At 46.1% G+C, this 20,725-nt stretch overlaps 1 protein-coding gene across 1 annotated transcript in view; it reads left to right on the forward strand.

Annotated features, from left to right (window-relative positions):
• The first annotated feature begins 7,333 nt into the window (after window positions 1-7,333).
• The window catches only part of LOC121589628 (protein roadkill), a 71,022-nt gene continuing 57,630 nt past the window's right edge, over window positions 7,334-20,725 (forward strand). The window contains exons 1-2 of the mRNA XM_041908701.1: window positions 7,334-7,772; window positions 10,466-11,195. Coding sequence (XP_041764635.1) covers window positions 11,182-11,195 — 14 coding nt within the window. The 5' untranslated portion in view covers window positions 7,334-7,772; window positions 10,466-11,181. The remainder of the gene's footprint in view (window positions 7,773-10,465; window positions 11,196-20,725) is intronic.

Genomic DNA, 20,725 nt, shown 5'->3' on the forward strand with positions numbered 1-20,725 from the left:
CTGTGTTTGTGCTGCAACCGGAGCTAAAAACACCGATGCAGTTACCGAGTGCACAAATCCTCCTGCAATCACACTTCATCTAGGTTTCGCCAGAATACGAACCAAGAAGTACTAATATGCCAAGGTAAATAGAGCGGAAATGAAATAGTCTGCTTCTTTCTTTCCTGTTTGGTTACCCTCTTCCCTTGCGTTCTCTGGCACCGTTGACGTTGGCCAAAGTTTTGCTCTGGATTTTTTTTTGCTTCCCCCATTTGCTTCTTCTTTACTCCCATCTGTGTGCTGCCTAACCATGTCTGTGTGCCATCATTGCTGGTCTGTGGCGCTTCCAGTTGATGCAAACCCCGGAGAGCTCAGCTTAGTGATGGAGCCTTGGCTCTACTCGGTCGGTCTTTTGCCGGCATTTGCCCGTGCCATAATGTGCACGCTGTGGAAAACCCTTTGCACGATAACAAAAGGACGCTTCGTGTCCTTACCCCTTCCCGCCCCTCCCCCTCCCAATAACAGGAGAGTACGATCGAATTTACGAGGTACATAGTCGTAACGAATCGTTCAAGGTACGTCGTTAGCAGATGACACTGAAACGAGGCACACAGAGCTGTGAGAGCATGTCCTTATAAGGCCATTTCCCAGGACTCACTGGATACTCGAGAGGTAGTGCACTAGAACTTAGTTTCGGAATCGTAATGGGAAAGGAATGAAAGGGGAGGGGTGGACGGGGTGAAATTAAAAATGAATCATTTCTTTTTCGGTTGAATGTGACTGAATGTGCAAGGTTTTGTGGCTTTTATTTTAGTTTGAGCCACCATTTTGCATGAAACTTGTGTTGGATTTAGATTAAGCATATTTAAGGCGGGCCAAAACTCATGCAAGCGTGCGCTCTTTATGCTGCCACTCGAGGTCAACTGCTTCACCGACTAACGAGACTAACTTCCACTTCACCCAATCCCCCCCCCCCCCCCCCCCCAAAAAAAAAACGGTACACGAAGGGAGGTCACCAACGATCACTTTCCTCTCTTTCTTCCGATCAGAGTTTCCCAGGCGGGGCCACCGCTAGCGGATTGTGTAACGGACGGAGGCTTCAAGCAACGAACGAAACAGTAACAACAACAAAAAAATAAACTAACGTAGGCGCTTGACCGTGTTTCGCCGTGGTTTCACGTCGAGGGCAAAACTTTGCGCGTTCGCCATTGTCTTTGGCTGCCGAGCGTGAAATGTAGGGCGACGACGAATTGGAAAAAGACAGTGAGCACTAAACACGTTGCAGTAACACAGACACACACACGAAGGTACATTTGGAGTGTGGGAGGGGGTTTGCAAAATTGGTCCGATTGTTGAAAAATTGTAACAAACGATTGGATTGGGGGTACGCGTCGCAAACTGACTCATGCTGGGTGGCTTTTACTAGTGCCCTAGGTACGGCCGACGACTCTTTCCGGAGAAAGCAGATGAATCATAAACGATTGAAACAATGGGGGAGAAAATGCACTTCTCGCTGGCCGGCGAATCAGAAGGGTGTCCCGTGCCGCACGCGTAGAACAATGATACCATCGAACGAGGAAATAAGCACGAAAGGAAGCATTTCTTCCTTTCTGACGTTCATGGACAGCAATCGCGTGGTGTGAGTGACGGTAGAGCTTGTCACTTATTAAGAATCGCTGAACGATCTGTGTGGCATGTAAGGTTCAATGTTATATGCTGGTTGAATATAGGGGAGCAAAGCGACATAATTAGATCGAAATTAAGTACCATGACACCAAACCATTATGTTACTATTCGAAGAGAAATAAAGTCTCAATGGTGGGAATGATAAAACCCTGTTGATTAACGTTGAAAACAATCGCAAAAACGATCAGGGATCACATGTTTAAAGACAAGACGAACAACGTTTGTCTTTTTTCTTCAACTGGCGCGTAATGGCGACTACTGATTGTTTTTTGTATCACTGTGTATTTTGAGATTCGGGGTGAGATTCGAACTTCCTTTGGCACTTTCAGGAGCCGACGTCGCTACCATTAAACAATAAGGCCGTTCTATTTGATGTGAAGTACATTCAAGACTAGATCGAACTGATAAATCACTAAGGAAGAAAATTGAAAAAATCACTAAGGAAGAAATTAAATCACTAAGGAAGAAACTTCACGAACTTAAATGACATATCCATATGAACCGTGCTTCATAACCATTTGTTGCTTTCAGTTTGTAAATTTAGCAATTCCTGATACTGTGCCCTCGTGAGAATAAACACACTTTCACTTTCAGTCAAACGAGAAAAAAGCCTTTGTCACGCGCGACCTCGATGGAAACATAATTATGCTGACACATGCTACTTTCACCCCAATGCTACCACCTCCGTACAGAACGCATTCTCGGGCAGGATGTGACGCGAAACGTGCGCGTGACAATGCGTTCATTCCAGAAAGCTTTTCATTCGCGGTGGAAAATGGGTATTAAAATAATCTATTTTCCACCCGGCTGGTTGCAACCTTCCTCCGGGGCGTCAGAACCCTGGCCGGATATAACCTGAATCAAGTGAAAACCACAACAAAGCCGTGTAACCGGAGACTCGGGATAATGCGTTCATCATGACCCAATGCCTCTGGTTTGCCGCGCACCCAAGATGCAAGAGGTTGTCGCGTTTTGCGCGCCTCCGCTGTGTGGGTGGAAGAGTTGTAAGACCCGTAGCTACACGCAAGCTCTTCATATAGCTCCCCGGGACTGGGGCTGGGTACCCTCCCAGCCTTCAATCAAGGCGGAAACAAGGTAGTGGACCTAGTTCTCGCTGCCTGTTTCTTTTTTCGTCTGCACTCCTTCATTCGACGACGTCAGTGTACGCGCACAGTAGGCGCAGTGTGTTTTTACTTGTGTTGTTAAAACTCGGCTCGGCTTGTTGTGCGCCTCTGGCCGGCACCAATGTTACGCCAATGTTGAACTACTTGTGGTGGCAACGCGTGGCAAGAAGTCCCCAATCGGTGACGGTGGCCTTTCGGGGGCGTAGTGATGGTGGTAGTGGTGGCCGTAGTACTAGTAGTAGTAGTAGTAGTAGTAGTAGTAGGTCATGCTCGGAGTGTTGCATACAGCGAGAGTGCTGGGGCACGGATGGCCCAATTAAGCGGTCGGTGGCGTGCGTTATTAATTATTTCGTCACTAACGAGCGCGGCGAGGTTCTCGCTTAATGGGAAGGTGTGCATAATGGTTGTGGTGCTGCTTAATCATGTTGTGGGCGAAAGAAATGTGAGTGGAAGAATGATTTTTATTCCCCATTCGATTAAGGCACAAAAAGGGTGCAAGGGTAAAGCTATTATAAAAGATTGCTTTATGAGCCCAATGTATGCAAAAGAGGGTTTTAAGGTTTGTGCATTGAGTTTGAAGTTTCGTTGGAATTATCGGGCAAACTGTATCGCTGACTTTTTGTTCTCATATGCAGGGAGTCATATGATAGACATAGGCGTTCATTCCGTTCAGGACATTTACGCATAAAAATGTACAGACGAACGAATGTATTCAGCCAAGTGAAGATTACAGTGTTTGGCCTCAAGTTCACATATAAGCGTACATGCTCCAAAACATCCAATGTTCTTCTCTTTGGTGTAGAAAACTTCGATAAGAGCTCTTCCCGCCATGTTACCACAAATCACAAATGTCTAGACAACAAATGCCGAGACAGTATCACGTGCCAGACGATAGGAACTCTGCTCGTTGTAATAGTCAGGACGGTAGCGTTACGTGGAAAGACTTTTTCCATTAGCTTAACTTTCGAGTTTATACGCTTGCTACTGTGCAACCCACGTTTTCCGGTCGGTAGGAAATGGTGGAATAAACTTATGGTAATGTGGACAGCAGTTCCTCAGTTAGACGCACGATGGAAGCTATCGTAGAGTTGTGAGGAAGAATATTTCGTGGAATGGAAACGTGCAACATGCAAAATTTCGTTTCTTAAGTTTCTTATCGTATTAATTCAAACAACAAAAATACACTTTTATTGTACAAGCTTTATAGAACATTTTTTTATTTGCGCTTAAATCATTTGAATATTTTTTATTCAGTACTTCTTTATATTAACAATTCGTCGGCTTAGCTAATCCAGAGTTCGTAGGTGTTAGTAGCCGGGAAATAGAACTTATTTGTTGAGCGCTTCTTATGTAATGACGCCTGCTATAGAGAGAAAACTGGGTATGGCTGATGATGAACGATGTTACGAATATTTATGTTATAGACTTACAAAACACGGGTTTTTATGGGTTCTCATGGTTTTGGGACACTTCTTTGAATATTTCATGTTGGATGTGAAGTTCATGTGATAACAATTGAACTCTATGGCAATTTTTTTGGACAGGCGTTTTGAACATTCCAATTAGATTCCAAATGAGCCTTGTCTAAAAAGGGTGCCGTAGAGTCCACTTTCCGTCACATGGAGTACTCACTTCACGTAAGAAGCTGATAGGTGTATGAATGGGCATTATCAATCATGATTACAATTTATTAGTTAAGTCTAAAGAATTTCGTAGAATACTTTTACGTTAAAAAGTGTAGTAATTGTATACTGATTAATTATATTTTAATCTTATGCTCTATTCTTCAACGTGTAAGTCATGTTAGATCATTCACGGTTAGGTTGGTTACCATAGAGTAAAATTATGGGCAATAGTATCTCCCATGAGGGTTGCAATAGTAATGATGCGCATAAATGTCAGTACATTGCCCTCGTTACTTTCATCTGATTGATTAGCAGGTCACAAAGTAAGCAGAAACGGTGTACTGACACCATGAGCAAACTGTAACCCGCTGCACAAAAGGTGATTTGGTAGATTGTGAGAGTTTACACCGGAGCCAAAAGTATAAAGTCACCAAACACCAACAAACTCACCGCGCCTTGTTTCCAGATCTGAGTAAAACAAACACACACACACACACACACACACACACACACACACACACACACACACACACACACCACACACACACACACACACACACACACACACACACCACACACACACACACACACACACCACACACACACACACACACACACACACACACACACACACACACACACACACACACACACACACACACACACACACACACACCACACACACACACACACACACACACACACACACACACACACACACACACACACACACACACGATGTGTTCCCATTTCCGCATCGTGTCGGCGGAAGTGCACGAAGGGTGTCCAACCAACGTTCGTCGACGATGCAGACCGGCGCAAAGAAGCATAGGAGGTCACCATGCGAAGGAAAAGGGAAATGGGTTGATTTTTCTCCTCTCCCCCTGTTGCTATCCTCTCTGCACACCCGCCAGCGATCTTCCCCGTGGGTTTCGGTTGTGACCCTTTTGCTGCCACCCTCCCTTAGTGGCTCGGTGCGAGTGGCACGAAGGAGGCCCCATTTACCGTACGTGCGTTTGCCCCGTTTTCGCGTGCGAGATTTGTTTTCCGCGCCCCGAGAGATTTCTCTCTATCCTTCGCGCCCTATCTGCGCGTCACAGACTCCCGCCATCCATTTCGCCGTGTCACTTTGGTCGGATCGCTTTGTCCTGCTTTAAAAAAACGCGTACGCTCTGAGATGAAAACGTATATCTCTCGCCTGTGTTTACTATACACACACACCTTCCATCTCTGTCGCCGGGCCCGGGATTCTATATGTTCTGTCGATCTCTCACTTTCGGCCGCCCTTATTTTATACGCCGTGCCGGTTTCTACATCACCTTTTCTGACGATTGGGGATAGACGACCGCGCGCCCAGTCCTGAACTGGGTCTGTGAACTGTGGCGCGAGATAGACGGCGTCCGTACGGTGCTGGTTGGCGCGCACGCCACTGCCTGCCACTTTTTCGAAAGTGAAGTCACCGTATATCAGCCGCGACCCATTATTCTCCCTTGCCGAGAGGCCGGCCCTGTCCGATGCCTTTTTTCCGTGTGGTTTCTTGTTGAAAGCAGTGGAAAATAAACAAAACATACATGTGGGAAGAGGGGGATGGGGGAGCTGGGGCGGGCAAGTGGTTGACCAAGATTTGGAACCTGTGTAAAGTGTGGTATGGGTTTGATAAGTGCACAAATGCTAACAATGATTCAAACCAATAGAAAAGTTAGCTTGAAAGAGTTATTTGCAATTTCATAAAATATTTTTACTCAAATCCTGTCTTACAACACTTTTTTGATACGCATTTTAACAGCTATTATTTGGCTACTCTTTATGTTTATCCTAAAAATCCATTTTCTTCATCATTGTTATCATGTTTTACCTGCAACATACTTAACACATAGCAGTTGTTATCAATAGACACGTTTCCACAGATGCAAAAGTGCATCCATTTGGTGCACTCGATGAATAGAAAGTGAGAGAAGAATGGAAGTGAAAAGTAGATTGCGAGCAAAAGGGTGTGTTTCCGATTTGAAATTCAGCTGCAATGCTTGCAATGCTTGATCTAGTTCCCTGCTAACCTTGAGCACTCTCGAACTCGAGCTGAAAAGGATGCTGCTGTTGGGTCGCACCCGGCTCTGAGATAGGTGCGGAAAGCCTCGCGTTGGAAATAGTTCAACTTTCCACCGAGCGCTTTCCTTTTGGAGGGGGTGATTAGAGGGGGTTGTTGGCTTCGATTGCAAGCAGGAGACTCTCCGCGATGCTGCGTTTTCCCATGTTTACCCCCGTGAGTAGAAGTGAAAAACAATAATTATACGATCATATCGATCGATCGGGCCCATCACCCACCACCACCACCACCACGGAACACATTTTGCTCGTGCCCCAGTGTGTGAAGGGGATGGATAAAAAGCGACAATGAACAAAAAAAATACGGCCCACAACGAGATTCCTCCACCAGTGAAATGCAAAAGGAAAGGATTGGATTTGGAGCACATTTCTCTCTCCATAGACTCTCGGTTGTGTTGGGTTGCGGCGGTGGTAGTGGTAGCGTGCTTTTTTCTTGTTTCGCTTTGCCTTTAAATGACGCATGCTGTCACTTAATTCTCTCGTTTTCGTTTTTCGTTCTCTCTCTAGCTCTCACCATGAGTAATGTCGGTCAACTTTTTAAGCCGAGATCGAACGCTGAAGGTGAGAGCGAGTGAGCAGGCAAGGTGGCCATCGCTTCTCGCTGCCCCGTTGGGGCCGCGCGCGTTTGTTAGCAGGCGAGAGCGAGGTAGAAAGACGTGCGAGCAAAATGGAGAGTCGTGCTGACGATTGTGTGTGTGTGTATCGGTGTGCCCCACAGCTGTGGCTGTGTGTGCTGGCGCGGGCCCGTTCGACTGCCTGGCTAGGCGATGGTAACGATGGCGCACTAGAGTCGACGTTCCTCCCCTTCTTTAGTCGACGTTCGCTGCATGTACGGTAAAGAGGTGTGTGCCACTGTCCACTATAGAGTGCCCGCGCGCTATACACAGTGCCCTGCAGTTCGCCGTGTCCATTCGTGCTCGTTATCTGCCGTTTGTTGTTTGCCTGCCTGCGTGAAAGATCGGCACAGTGTTTTTGTCACGTTTTCGTTGTGCCGTGACACGACGACGCTATCGCGACGTTGTTTCCCGCGGCTTCGGATGCACACACGTGCACATCCTGCACCGGCAAGGATTACGTACGCAAGCACTCAGCCCCGCTTTGTTTCAGCAGTGTGTGCGTTTTGTGCGATTTGTGTGCGCGTCGGGATCATAGTGCAGAGTGCATTCCCTTCTTTTCCGTACCGGTTCGCCGCGTGCAGCATGTCAGCAGGCGCTTGTAAAGCTCCAAAACCCTGAATGTGTACGATCATTGTTCGGTAATGCCTTGTATGCTTTGCAGTGTATGTGATTGCGTATCTTCAATAAAATGTCCACTTTTCAAAGAAGGGAATAAGGCAAAGATAACACACAAAACGAATTCCCAACGATAGCTCTGGCTCTTAGTGTGTTTGTGTTGTGTGAGTGTGTATGTGTGTGCGCTCAAGGTTTCTGCTCTCTTCTGTAGTGCGGACGGATCCGAAGCCCAAGGTTTATAGATGCACACGTGCAGCCACTCTCCGCACCTGACATATCGTCGCAAACGATGCAATCAAGTGGCAAATAAACGGGGTCGTGCTCTATCTCTCGCTCTCTCCGTCTCTCTTTCTCTCTCGCTCTATTACACGTGCACTACACTGAAGCGGTGTACCATTGTCATGCCGGCATCGAGAACCACACAACGAACGTGCTTCAAGCCTTTATATACTAACCTTGACTCGATCCGATGATTACTGCACCAGCAACGTGTGCGTGTGTGTGTGTGTGTGTGTGTGCCTTACTAAGTGTATGCCCTTTACTGTTCTGGGCCGATTGTCTGGTGTTTGTTGCCCCGCGCTGTAGGATTGCCTTTTGAGGTGCATATGTGTGCTGTGTCCGCCGCTCACAATCTCATGCGCGTGCAAGTGTGTCAAGTGCGCGCGCTCGCGCGTATGTACGCGTCGATCAATCCACTAAACTACACAGCAAGCCCGAGAGAGCCGCATAGTGGTGTGTCTCCGAATTCCTAACCTAACAATTCTGGGGGAGGGCTTTCGGTGAGCGATTCGGTTTGTTATGCAAGCAGCGGAGCGGCGGGCGGTTGTGCAATGGAACATAAAACATCCCTTGTGTCGTCGCAGCTGTTGCACGCGATAAGCGGCCGAAACTGAAACGAAACGATGCACACGCACACACTCGCTCGACGAACGCATTGACGGGAAAGTCGAACAGGACGCAAATGTCACCTGGCACAGTGATAGATGAGTGTGGTGGTGACAACTAAGTGAGCTAAGTGACGATAGGAAGGCTCCAGCACCAAAAAGCTGTGGTTCAATTTGGACCCCATTTCAAGCACAATCTTTGTTGGATCGTGAAGCGCGTGTGTGAGATAGACTGCGAAGATACACTAGTGAGAAGATGCATATCTTTCCCTTTATTCCTTTTCTGTTCTAATTAATCGTAAATTGTAATGTCAAACCACATTAATGAGTGAACACATGTTAATATGTTAACATATAATATTGAAGTTAAAATAGTTTTTGCCTATCCTTTCATAATCATTAAATACAACATCCCCTTCTGGTTGAGCTTCTACCGATCACCCATTGTCGTGTCTGTTAAACTGAACGTCATTGGAAAGCCGTCTACAATGTGTGTCGGTGTGAGTGCAGCCACTGAAATCTGACCAAGGTGAAAAGCAATAGCAATGTGTGGTTGCGATGGTGTTGGTAAACAATTGGCACAACGAATGCCAATAGAGTGTGGGCCACACAGAGCAACAAGCGACTTCGAGGGAAAGTAACCGAAGGCCCACATGAAACCGTGTATGTAAGAGTTGGCGCTTGGTATTTCACGCGCTGTATGGAGGAAAACGTGTGTTTGGCTCCGTTAGGTTGTGCAAGACATGCAATGGCAAAGTGTGTCTCGATCCGCCTCGATACAAGTTGATGTGTACAAAAGGGCAAAAGGAAAAAATCATTTCAGTCATTTTTGTTTAGTTAGAGTCATCCTGGACTAGTGTCGTACGTTTACCTTCATTCTTACCGGCTTCCTTGTCACTAATTTCATGAGAAAACGAGGAAAACTTTCCTCTACAGCGCCGTGTGGAGAAAGCATTGCGCTTGCCGGGGTGTTGCGGTGAAAACGCCCCAAGAAAAACTGCAAACTCCGCATGCTCAAAAATAATTATGCCAGAGAAAACACTAGGAAAATGTAACGCGCGCTGCAAGCAAACGCAGACCAAAAACAAAAAATGTTATGTGAAAGTGAGAAGCTAGCCGGTGCTGGATTTTGAAGAAAGAGAAAAAATGAAAAAAAACAACAACAACAAAAAACGAGTACATCAAATAGGTTACAAGTCACACGAGCCCCAGCTCAAGAGCGAGAAAGGGGGAAAGCTGAGTAGTTGTAGTAGTCGAAAATGAGCGCAAAAGCGAGATAGAGCAAAACGATTGAGAGATGCCCAATGTCGGAGGAAGCACAGGCAAGTGAAATCTTGCCCACCTCCACCCCAAAATAATAAAAAAGCGAATTGAAAACACTAGAGTTGTGCCACAGAGTCAGAGAGAAAGAGAGAAAGAACCAAAGCAAAAGAGCAACAGAGAAAGCCAAACCGAGTGTTGATGTGTGTGTTCGCCTTACAAAATGTGAAACGTTTGCGCATCAAATGCGTGCGACTTTTAAGCGTGTTGCTGTATTTGTATGTGTGTGTGTGTGTGATTTAAGGGGGGATGCATTGTGATGCATTGAGGGAGAAGCAACACATCGTAACATAACCCCAAAATTGTGACAAAATAAGAGTGTACTGCAGTCATTTCGCCACCCCGCGAATGTGTGTGCCTTGAATTGTGATGATGATGAGGATTGTGTATGTGTGTTTGTGTGCGTTTTACGTATGAGTGTTGCATTCTTCTCCTTCAGCATCATCTCTCCGCAACAGTGGCAGTGTGTAGTAATGCAAATTATTTTCCTTTCACTCCTTCCCAACAAGCAGCAAACATAATTAAGCATCAACCCCACCAAGCATAAGCAAGCGAATCTGCGCGCGTGATTCTTCGCGTGTGATTTGTTACTTGTGCGAGCTGAAGTGAAGCCAGCTAAAGTGTAAAATAAATAACAAAACAGGTAGAACAAGTAGAGAAGAAAAATATAGTTGCATTCGTGTAAGTGGATAAGGAAGAAGCGCAGCAAAAGGAGGCTATCCCATCGCTGCTGATCGTGCGTGCGTGCGTGCGGTTCCGTGTCAGGGTCGCTTACCCGTCGAGCTTACATGAGAGTGAGCTTTTGGTGCGAGCCTGCTCGTGACCAAAGCTAGTGAAGGTGTTCGCGAGCCCCAAACGCCGCGTGAGGGCTGCGAAAGTAGTAGGCTCACCGCGAGTACCTGTGTAGTGCGCGTGCGTGCGTGCGTGCGCGTGTGTGTGTTTGTGTGCCGATTCCGGCGGCAAAATTCGAGCAAGGCTAAAGCGCGTTCACCATTGCGCTAACTGGCAACAGGATTATAGAAAGGAGCTAAAGGGGAGGGAACAGTAAACTGATCCCTCTCTTTGTTCTGCTTCTTCCTGGAGCCCTTGCCACTCCGTTCCTTGGCCCCCATCCAGCGCGCAAGCGGGCGCTACATTCCTCCCATTTTTCTTGTGGCCCGCCGGTACAACAAAATCATTCACCGTGGATACCTTAGCATTGCCACTCGGTGGGCTCTCTCATGTTAGGATGGCTCTAGCCAGGTAAGTTTCCGGACTGCGCTACTTGCGCCCAACTTTGGAGCGTTTCTTCAGGTGGTGGGGCCCACAACGTTTCGAAAGCTCGCTGAAGCTTTTTCTCCTTCGCGCATTCTCATCTCGAGCTTTGATGTTTGTTGGAATATTATTGTTATTAGATTTGATCTTCGAACGGTTATATACGAGTTTTCAGGAATTCTGATAAGTTTGGAACACTTTCTTGACTCTTTTGCACGGGAAATGATACTTTTAGCACGTTGGTAGATAAAGCTCTCGCTAATATGAACTTTATTAATCGACTAGTCGATTCTGTGGCACCTTAACTGGACTGGCTCATTTGGTAATCCAATTTAATCCAATTTTAAGAACCTAACTAAGCTTAACTCATGTTCCAAAAAGGTGCCTATAAGAGTATCTAATTTATTCTACATCCTGATTTTTGCATTGTATTATGGCTTTTATGGCTATAATTTATGGTGGGCTGCGCATGTGGGTTATATGGATCTAACGTGTACATAATTTTTGTTTTCAACAATTTGTTGCAATTTTGCCATTTGGTAACAAATTTGAATAGACAACCTTATACATCAAAGTATCATCACCATGAAAGTATATTACTTAAGCTGTTTAAATAGAACTTTTACGACCAAAACATTGTATGCATTGTTGTTTGATTTTTGATCGAAAACAGAAAAGTTTTTATCGGGTAACAAGTTTTTGAACCATTTTTTTTCACAATCACAAATTTGTCAAGGGTTTATATCCTACTGAAACAAACTGGCTATGGCCCATATCAACGATGCATATGCTGAATCTGTCATCTAAAACATTATCCACCGCCCCACCAAAGTGCTTCCCTATGTAACGATTGTTCGTTTCTGTTTCGTCGTACCGGATTGATGTGTATCGACTTTCCATTTCAAATGCGGATGCAAAATATTGATGTGTGCCGTCCTCCTACGGTGAAGAGTGAAATCCTCCACTGGTGCATCATCCTTCGGCATGAAAATGGTGAGGAATACATATGCATGAGCTACGTCCTCGAAACGACCGCCAAAACGGGGCACAGGAGGAGGCTGGGGAGGAGGTCTGCAACTTCGGACGACCTCCCACGGGACGCCAGAATGTACTTTGACCGGTGGGGCAATTGGGGTTGCATCCTTTACGTTCTCTCACACCTTGCCATTGTGATCGCTGCGACTAGAACCTCGAATGGGGGAAGAATATGCACAAAAGGACGTTTGATCTGATCGGTTCCATCGTTAGGCGGTGGATGCAAAACTTTGAAACATTAAACCATTTCAATTGCGTATCAAAACAGCATTCAGACACCACTCCATTGGATTCGCCAATGGCCAGTCGACTTTCTTTGCATTCGCGGCGTGCCGGCGGCTACTAAGCTGACGGCCACCTTCCCGGCAAGTAGACCGAAGGCGAGACGGTCTGCTTCCATTATTCATTAACCGCATTGCAATTTCTGCTTTTAAATGCTTACGGAGGGAAGTGGAATGAAAGCGGTGCTGGTGATGGTGGTGGTATTGGTGCAGAGTGAATGTTTACATTCATGAATCCATAGGCAGGGGAGCGAAAAACGGGCTCCACAAATAGGGCGCTGCAGTGAATCGAGCGATAAGCGATGTGATAAGTTTTTGTTTGTTTGAGTGTGTTTCCATTTCGGTACAGCCTGTTTTTTAAGAAACAACAAAAAATACAGAAGCTATCACACAACGATTAAAACTGTGGCGTAATTGAAAATGCGCAGTTTTTATGCCTTTTTATTAAATGCAAAATTAAAGTCTACAAATTCCATGAAATGACTTGGTTGTGCGGCGTCGATTTTTCTTACAGGAATCATGTTGGATCATGCGCCTATTATTGTGATGAATGTTTGTCAACGACTGCTATATGATACACTGTACATTTTCAGCTTAGGTAGTAGTTTATTTTTTTCATTGACACATTTTTTATCAGTGTCATCTTCAGCCACACCCCCCCTCCTCCTCGTCGCCACACACCCCAAAGACATAGTGAATATCAAGCATTGCGGTGTGATACGCTCACAACCTGCCGCCGGAGACGATCTAGGCTTTATCGTAACGGCCTCGAACGTTGGAAAAGACAAAACCAAGGTATCTCGACATCGTCACACACACACAATAGCAGATTCAAAATACGCGTTCCATTCTTTTTTAGGCGGCCAACATTTCGGCCGCCTCTCTGGGGCGAAGGTGCTGCCTAGTGCTGCCCAATTGACCATGGACTGATTTCCTCGTTACTTGACTCCGTCCCCAACACATTTGCCCGAGCGCCGTCAGCATTTTCTCGCTGCTCTGGCGATGGTGACATACTTTATCCACGGGGTCAACTGGCCCATCTGGTTGGTGTGCGTATCGGTGTGTGTGTGTGCGCTGCTAGTGGCGGTGGCTATGGTGGAGCGGCAGCGGTTGGCCAATATTTATAGTTCCCCTTCCGCTACGGTCCGTTTTTATTTTGTGCCTGCTTATTTTATTATTTTTTTTCGTTTGTTGCTCACTGCAAACGTTTCACTTCCACTATGTTCTGCACGCCCGTGTGTACGCGCTCTGCTAATTCAACATTCGTTTCACTTGTCGGTTCCTCTTGTAGCAGCACCTTCAACACTACACACGCTCCGCGCAATGTCCGACGCCCTGGTGAGGACGGTGCGGGTAGCATAATTAATTACCGGCAGCACAATTTTGTTCTCATCCTTCGCACCTACTGTCCTCACATAACCAGGGCTAGGCAGCATGATTTAAATTACCTGTAGCAAAACAAAAAAAAACACAGTCCCCCTGAGAGGCCTTCGGTTGGTGCTCGTGCCAAAAACAAAGCAGAAAGAAAAACATCTTTTATTGCTCGTGCCATTCATTTCAGTCCACTTATTTAACGCACTCGATGGCTGTTTTGGCCCGCTTGGCTGTGACATGATTTGGCCCGGTGCAAGATCATTTTTGGCCCCGATTTGGAATGGGTGTGGGAAAGAGCCGTTAAATTATGCAACCGAAAAGGTGTTACAATTTGTAACACGCACCTAACGCAGCGTTCGTTTTTTTTTCGTGTTGGTTACTTCATAAAATTGCGACCAAATTATGCTTTATGCAACTTTTATATAATTCGTTACCAGCGGAGGAACTTGTCAGACCGAGATGCGTGTAGCAAGAAAAAAGTCAAACCATTTTTATATAATAATTAACTTGTGGACATCATACCAAACCAAAGTTTGAAACACCTACACAACCGTTAAGTGATACGACTGCCCAAACGGTTCGATGCGTGTGTGTAGTGCCAGGTGACATTGTCATGCCTTGGTGTAGATATGACCTTCGGAGCAGAACTTCCTTGTTGAGAAGCACAGAAACAATTCCCAGCTCAGCGGAATAGAATGACGTTTCGCTTCGGTGCTGGCGTGTTTGTCCCATCGTCTGCTCATAAATCTCAACCACCCAATCGGTTGAGACGGAAACCGGCTTAACGATAGCCAAAAAACCGCAATACTGATCGTCTTACCACTCCACGACGCACAGACAGAGACAAGCATGATGTCAACGACGGCAGGCGGCTGAATATGGCCGCTCGCTGCCCGGTAACTAGTGACGATTCTGCTTACGTTAGAATCGTCCTTGAAACTTATTGACAGATTATGTTAGATTCTTACCGCCCGGATGAGCTTCGTCACTATCGGCCATGAGGAGCTGATTTTTTTTTTGCCGAATCGTTTGTCGCAAATCGTTTCCGAATGTCGCCAGTTTTCATTTTCTTTTGGGTAGATTTGATCGTGCCCGAATTATCAAATGCAATCGTAAGGCTTTCCTGATTCAGTCAGCTCTTGATGCAATTGTTTAAAGCATAACTTAACTATACGAGCAAGCCTGAACTGCATCTGGAGGATACAGCCGTATTCATTTGTGCGCACATTGTCACCTAAAACCATATTTGCTCTGAAGCAATTTAAACAATCGCTTTATCAATTGTAACGCTAGACCCCGCTCTGCCCACCTGCTCCTGCATTTGTGCTCACAGACTCATGAAGAAACAGTTCTTCCGTTCGGCTTTTGCTGCTGTACCAGTGCAAATAGTTACATTGACGCTACATCGGCCCTCCGGTCCAAGCCAGTTATTACAGATGCTTTCAAGTTATTCCTGGCTACGTGGTAATTTTCAGTGCATGATCAAATCAAAGCTTGCCGTTGGCGTTGCGATGCTAACTGATAAGAATGACGCCCCATCCCTTTGCTGAGGTGCTTGTTTGCACTTGCTGGCACAAACAGTTCTCCTGCCCACCGAATAACCGAGAGAAGATCTTTATGTCATCTCGATGGCTGGCATAAGCTTTCAACCCCCCCCCTCCCCCCCCCCCCCAACACCGGGTCTGGGTTCCATGGTACGTCTTGTGTAGGAGTTCCCGTTCGAAGATGCTGTCCAGGTTGAAGTGCATTCAGTCGTGTGTGGTTAATAAATCTTTCGCCCAAGCTGGGACTCCCACAAAGGATGCCGTAAAATGGGGGAGTGGGCTACGCTGGGGTGGTTCAGAGTGAGCATCATCGCATCGCTTCATGGCATGCTATCAAAATGATCATCAAAATGGGTCCAGGCATGGGCTTGTTTAATTTCCTACTAACTGCTTGTGTTGTGACATGAATCACTTTGCGCACACATTTTCACGTAAACAGAGGGATTTGTTGTACTATTTGATGGTTTCTTTTGCATGTTGTTTGTTGTGCTCAATTTGAGATGCATTAGAAAAGGATTTTTGCCTATAATAAGTTGTTCACATAAAGGAAATGTTTTAAAGCCACCGTTGGATTTGTCCTACTTTTTTTCTACCATACTGACACTGAAAAGTACATGTATTGCAAAAAAAGACAGATAAGAATACCTCTTTGTACCTTACGTTTATGGCCCCCGGTTGGTAACCAATCCAATCACTACTGCATGATCAAATATAAACGAGGATGAACAGCTGTTTGCTGTTCGTGTATATACAACGATGACTCGCCGAAGGAATGCAAAAGCGCTAAGAGCGCATTCGAACGATGCAATGTCATAGAGGCGCTTGCCTACCACAAAGTAAAGGTTGTATTGCGACACGAGCGCGTAAACATTTGCTCTGCCAGTAAGGTTGACCCACTGTTTTACACTCACTTTGATGTGGCGCTGTCAGAATGACCTAACGTTTGCTAAAATACTGCAGCAGCAGCTAGAAAGTCTGTTTAAAACAATTCAACATTCACTACGCCCTACTGGTAAGGTTTCAATTTCAGCTTCTTCGGTGTGTAAAAGTGTTATTTTTGCTCCATTTTTCGTTCACTATCAGATCAAGCCCGAACCGGGCTGATCTGGCTGGTGGCACGACGCGGTCCGCTTTCCGAAAGTCTCTGGCCCCGCTCCGTTTGCTGGCTCCGTTTGGCAGACGTGAACTTTCACAACACACCATCGCCCAGCGCGGGTGACCTCCTTTAGACTCGGCCGGATCTCCTTCGATAAGAGGCCGCAGCGAAAGGCGAGTGAAAATGCTTTCCACCGTTTAATGTGGCATCCTCCATTGCGGAGATGGTCCCGTCACCCAGCCAGACACAGGCTGTGTGTGTGTGTGTGTGCCATCGTTTTAATAGGGCTTTCTTCAAAATGAATCAACACAGCAGAGGATGGGAGGGGGAGGAGCACAGTGTGTCAACGGGATCGAATGTGACAAGTGGCTTCGGTTGCAGACAATCGACCCGGGGCTGTAGGTTTGCCTCGAACCACCACACCAGCTGGCTTTGGGGTTGGCTTTACTTTTTTTTTGTTTCTGTGTCACGATTGCAGCTGCCGACAAGCTGCGCTGCTGTGCGCTGCTGCGTGCTGGTGAGCGCATTGCTCCATCACCAAACGGCGTTGGAGTTCGAGTACGACGAGTGGCCCGCCACTGTGTTCCGCCAGTCGACCTCCTTTTTGGCGTGGAACCGAACACACGCACACTCTCACTCTCGGTACACAATCGTGGCTTTAGCGGATGGCCTCAACACACACACACAGGCGTGCGAGGGGACGCTCCTATTTTGCGTCAATTTTTGGTGAAACGAATGAAGAAGCGACCACCGAGCTGGGCTTAGCTCATCCCCGTCCGAATGCCGTCCCAATGGCGGTGGGATTAAATTGGGGCCTTCCAAAGTGTGACCCTTCCCTCCTCACCAACACACGCACGCAACGGCCTCGGTGTAAACCGTCTTCCTTGCGTAGTGTGGTTGCGTGAACAAGCAACCGATGATCATCATTGTTGCCGATAGCGTTACTGTGTTGCGATGTTTGCATGCTTTACTTAATACAGAGTCTTCGCTATGTTTTAAATTTTTATGTAACTTTCTTTTCAGTCCTTCCAAAATGTTCACTCGTATTCGTCGGGCGAGTTATCTAACAATAAACTTGAAAAACTTTGAGGCTTTGAGCTATTCTGAAATGATGTAATTTGTAAAATTGCATTAACAAAAGACTTTAATGTGATCTACAAATCGATGAATCTATTAAATCTAACGATATCTTATTTACATGCCTTCTTCGAGCATCTCCCCTGCACAGGAATGTAAAAATGCATCGTAACGAGCAGGAAACGCAGTAAAGCGCACAGACACACACAGCAACACGCAAACAGACGTGCGAAACGTTCACCTACAGCTGAACTAGATCAACCGTGCGGCGCGAGAGGCGCTGAAACTGAACCGAATCTTGAGAACGTGAAGCTGTCGACATAAATTTATAAATATTAACCCCAATAATGCAATGTGGGGCTGTGCACCACCCGCACCCCAACACACCAGTAACTGGTTGCAATTGCAGCGCTGCTTAACGCCGTGTTCGCACACCACGTCTTGCCTCACGACCCAGTTCACCAATGCGTGTGACGATCTCATTACACACACCGTATCGAACCGCCGGCGGGTCCGGTTCATTCATTCGATTTCGTAAATGAACGCTCGCGACCATATTTCACCGTGATCGTTCTCACTATAGGCTCTCGGTGAGGGTGGGCCGGTTTTCACCCATCCTCACGCCTCACGGCCAACCAGAGGGTGAGATGTAACGCTCGCTATAGTGAGTTGTAACACGTTATTAATCATTTTCTGAGCGTGGTGTGTACTGGTATATCCCCTTTTTTTTCAAATAAAATAAATGAAAAATTGTAATTGATAAATTCTGCAGCAAAACATGAAGAACTGTCTGTTGAGCAAAGTATCCATTTCTTATTATTTAACTTACTTTCATACGAACTGTTCCAATAGCTCATTCAGCGTGTACAATACGCTCACCTTCATCGATCAATGGCAGACGAACGAACGGTAATGCTTCTTCCATCCCCGGACCGATGGAAAGTCAAAGTGTGAAGGTGAGAGGGCCGAGCATCGGTGCTGGTATACGCGCGCGCGCACGCCACGCAGCATAATTCGCCTTCACAAAATGCGATCGTGGTCACCCGGTTCCCTCAATTCATCCACCCAACACTCCCCCTCCACTAAACAGCGAACGAAACCCTACCAGATGCCAAACATTTATTGGTTTCGTTTGCGGCTCGCTTTAATGCTCGTCAAAGTGTGTCAATGAAAAAGGCAGCGCGCGCGCGTGACCGCGTTCACTAAGCCCTCTCTCGCTCGCTGTATCTCTCTCTCTTTTATTCTCGCTCTCTCCCTCTTGCTTGTTCTATCTCGTTCTCTTTCTCGGCTATCCGCCCCCTCTCTCCATTTTCTCTCACCACCCGCTTGTCCATCGTCGTGCCGTCTCACTAAGCCAGATCGCGCACGTGTGAGCATCGGTGTCTTTGGAGCTCACATTTGTCCGTCCGGAGCAGCTGTGTAAGTGTTGTGTGACTTGAGCTTACACCAACACAGCGGTCGGTGCGCCGGTTTGTTGTTAGTACTACACACCCACACACACACACACGCATTCACAACATTCGTGCGCTCGATTGTGAAGTCTGCCGATTGTTTGCTGCCATCCCTCGAGCTAAGCTGCATCTCTGTCCCTCCCACTTAACCATGGTACCACGCGCTCTGCCGTGAATGTTGTGATCTTCACACGCTCCTTCAAACCGACCAGTGCAACAGCAGCACCCCACTTTGCCGTGGTTTGGAGGGCGTAAAAATGAGCGCACGTGCATTCACTCGGTCGTCCCTCTCCTCACCCTACCATTTCCATCCCTGGCGTGGTATGGCCCTTCGCGTTTATCAATGCCATGCCACACGTTTTGCCTTTGTGGCACGTTGTGGCAAATGTCATCCGTGATATATTTTTTTTGCATTGGAGGAAGATAGCTACAGTTACAGAAAGAGAGAAGCTAAATACTGTTCTAATTGCTAATCAGCAAATTTTTGCATTTATTTATGTATGCAAATTTCTAATACAAATATAATCACTCTACCTAATGTAAATATCATGATCGTCATCATTGCTTTAGTTGGAAGATATACGCATTGGATTGTGCACTAGAATTGAAATATATTTGGGAAAATTGTCAATATCGACTTTATGGTCAATTTGGCATTAAATGAAAAATATGTCAATTTGAATTAAAAAAAAAATTAATAATGTTCTATAACAAATCAACAAAATGTATTTCCATGTCATGCATCTCATTTGCTTCGAATTAGGCCCTGCCTAGCTGTAAAATAATCGGGTTAAGTTCGCCAACGTTTCCTAAACTGTGCCCATTTCGGTGACGGTGTGTTTGTTTAACATTTTTAACCAAGCGTTGGATTTATAAAGAAAAATCAACCACCACACTTGCCTTACACCACCTTCACCATCGTCGTACGATTGTTTATTGCTTATTTGTTTGTGGGAAATGTATGCGTACGCTTGCTACAAAGCTGCCAGAGTGCACTGTATAATGTACAAAAACTGTACCCTGCTAAGCCAGTCGAACAGAGGCAAAAAAAAACACCACTCGCTCTATGTGGACGTATCGGGTCCTAAACGAGGCCACACTATCCAAAACATTCAACCTTACAAACAGGGTCACATTGGCTTGATCGTGTGAGGTGGAAAAACAAATCGACGCCATTATTAGCGAAGGCTGGTTAGGGGTGTGTATACCGTGGCTGGCCCGATCCAATTCACACTAGTGCACACACTAGTGAAAGCAATACAAGCGGTGGAAGCGTGAAATCATGGAAAGGAAAACTCAGAAACCTAAATACCATCACCGCCGATACGCGGATACTTTCATCATTTTCGTTGGAGATCAAAGGTTCGGAGAGTTGTATACGGGTGGGGGTCTACAAGCATCAGTATGAATATGGCTTTGTTGCGTCGGATGGTTTAGTTAGCTTGTCATATTGTAAGCGATGAAAGGCAAACAGTATCTATGTGGAAGCATTGTGAATATGTGTATTAAATGCTCTCAACTGTATTATAATTATCAGTACAAGTATTTTATAAAGTGCATTGCTGATTTTATAAGTGATATTCTGAATAATCTTTGGCCTGTTAATGATATCATAATGACCCTCATAATTGACCTTTTTCCAGCGATCACCGATAGCTAA

Source organism: Anopheles merus, chromosome 2R (assembly GCF_017562075.2).
Source record: "Anopheles merus strain MAF chromosome 2R, AmerM5.1, whole genome shotgun sequence".
NCBI classification, from domain to species: domain Eukaryota; kingdom Metazoa; phylum Arthropoda; class Insecta; order Diptera; family Culicidae; genus Anopheles; species Anopheles merus.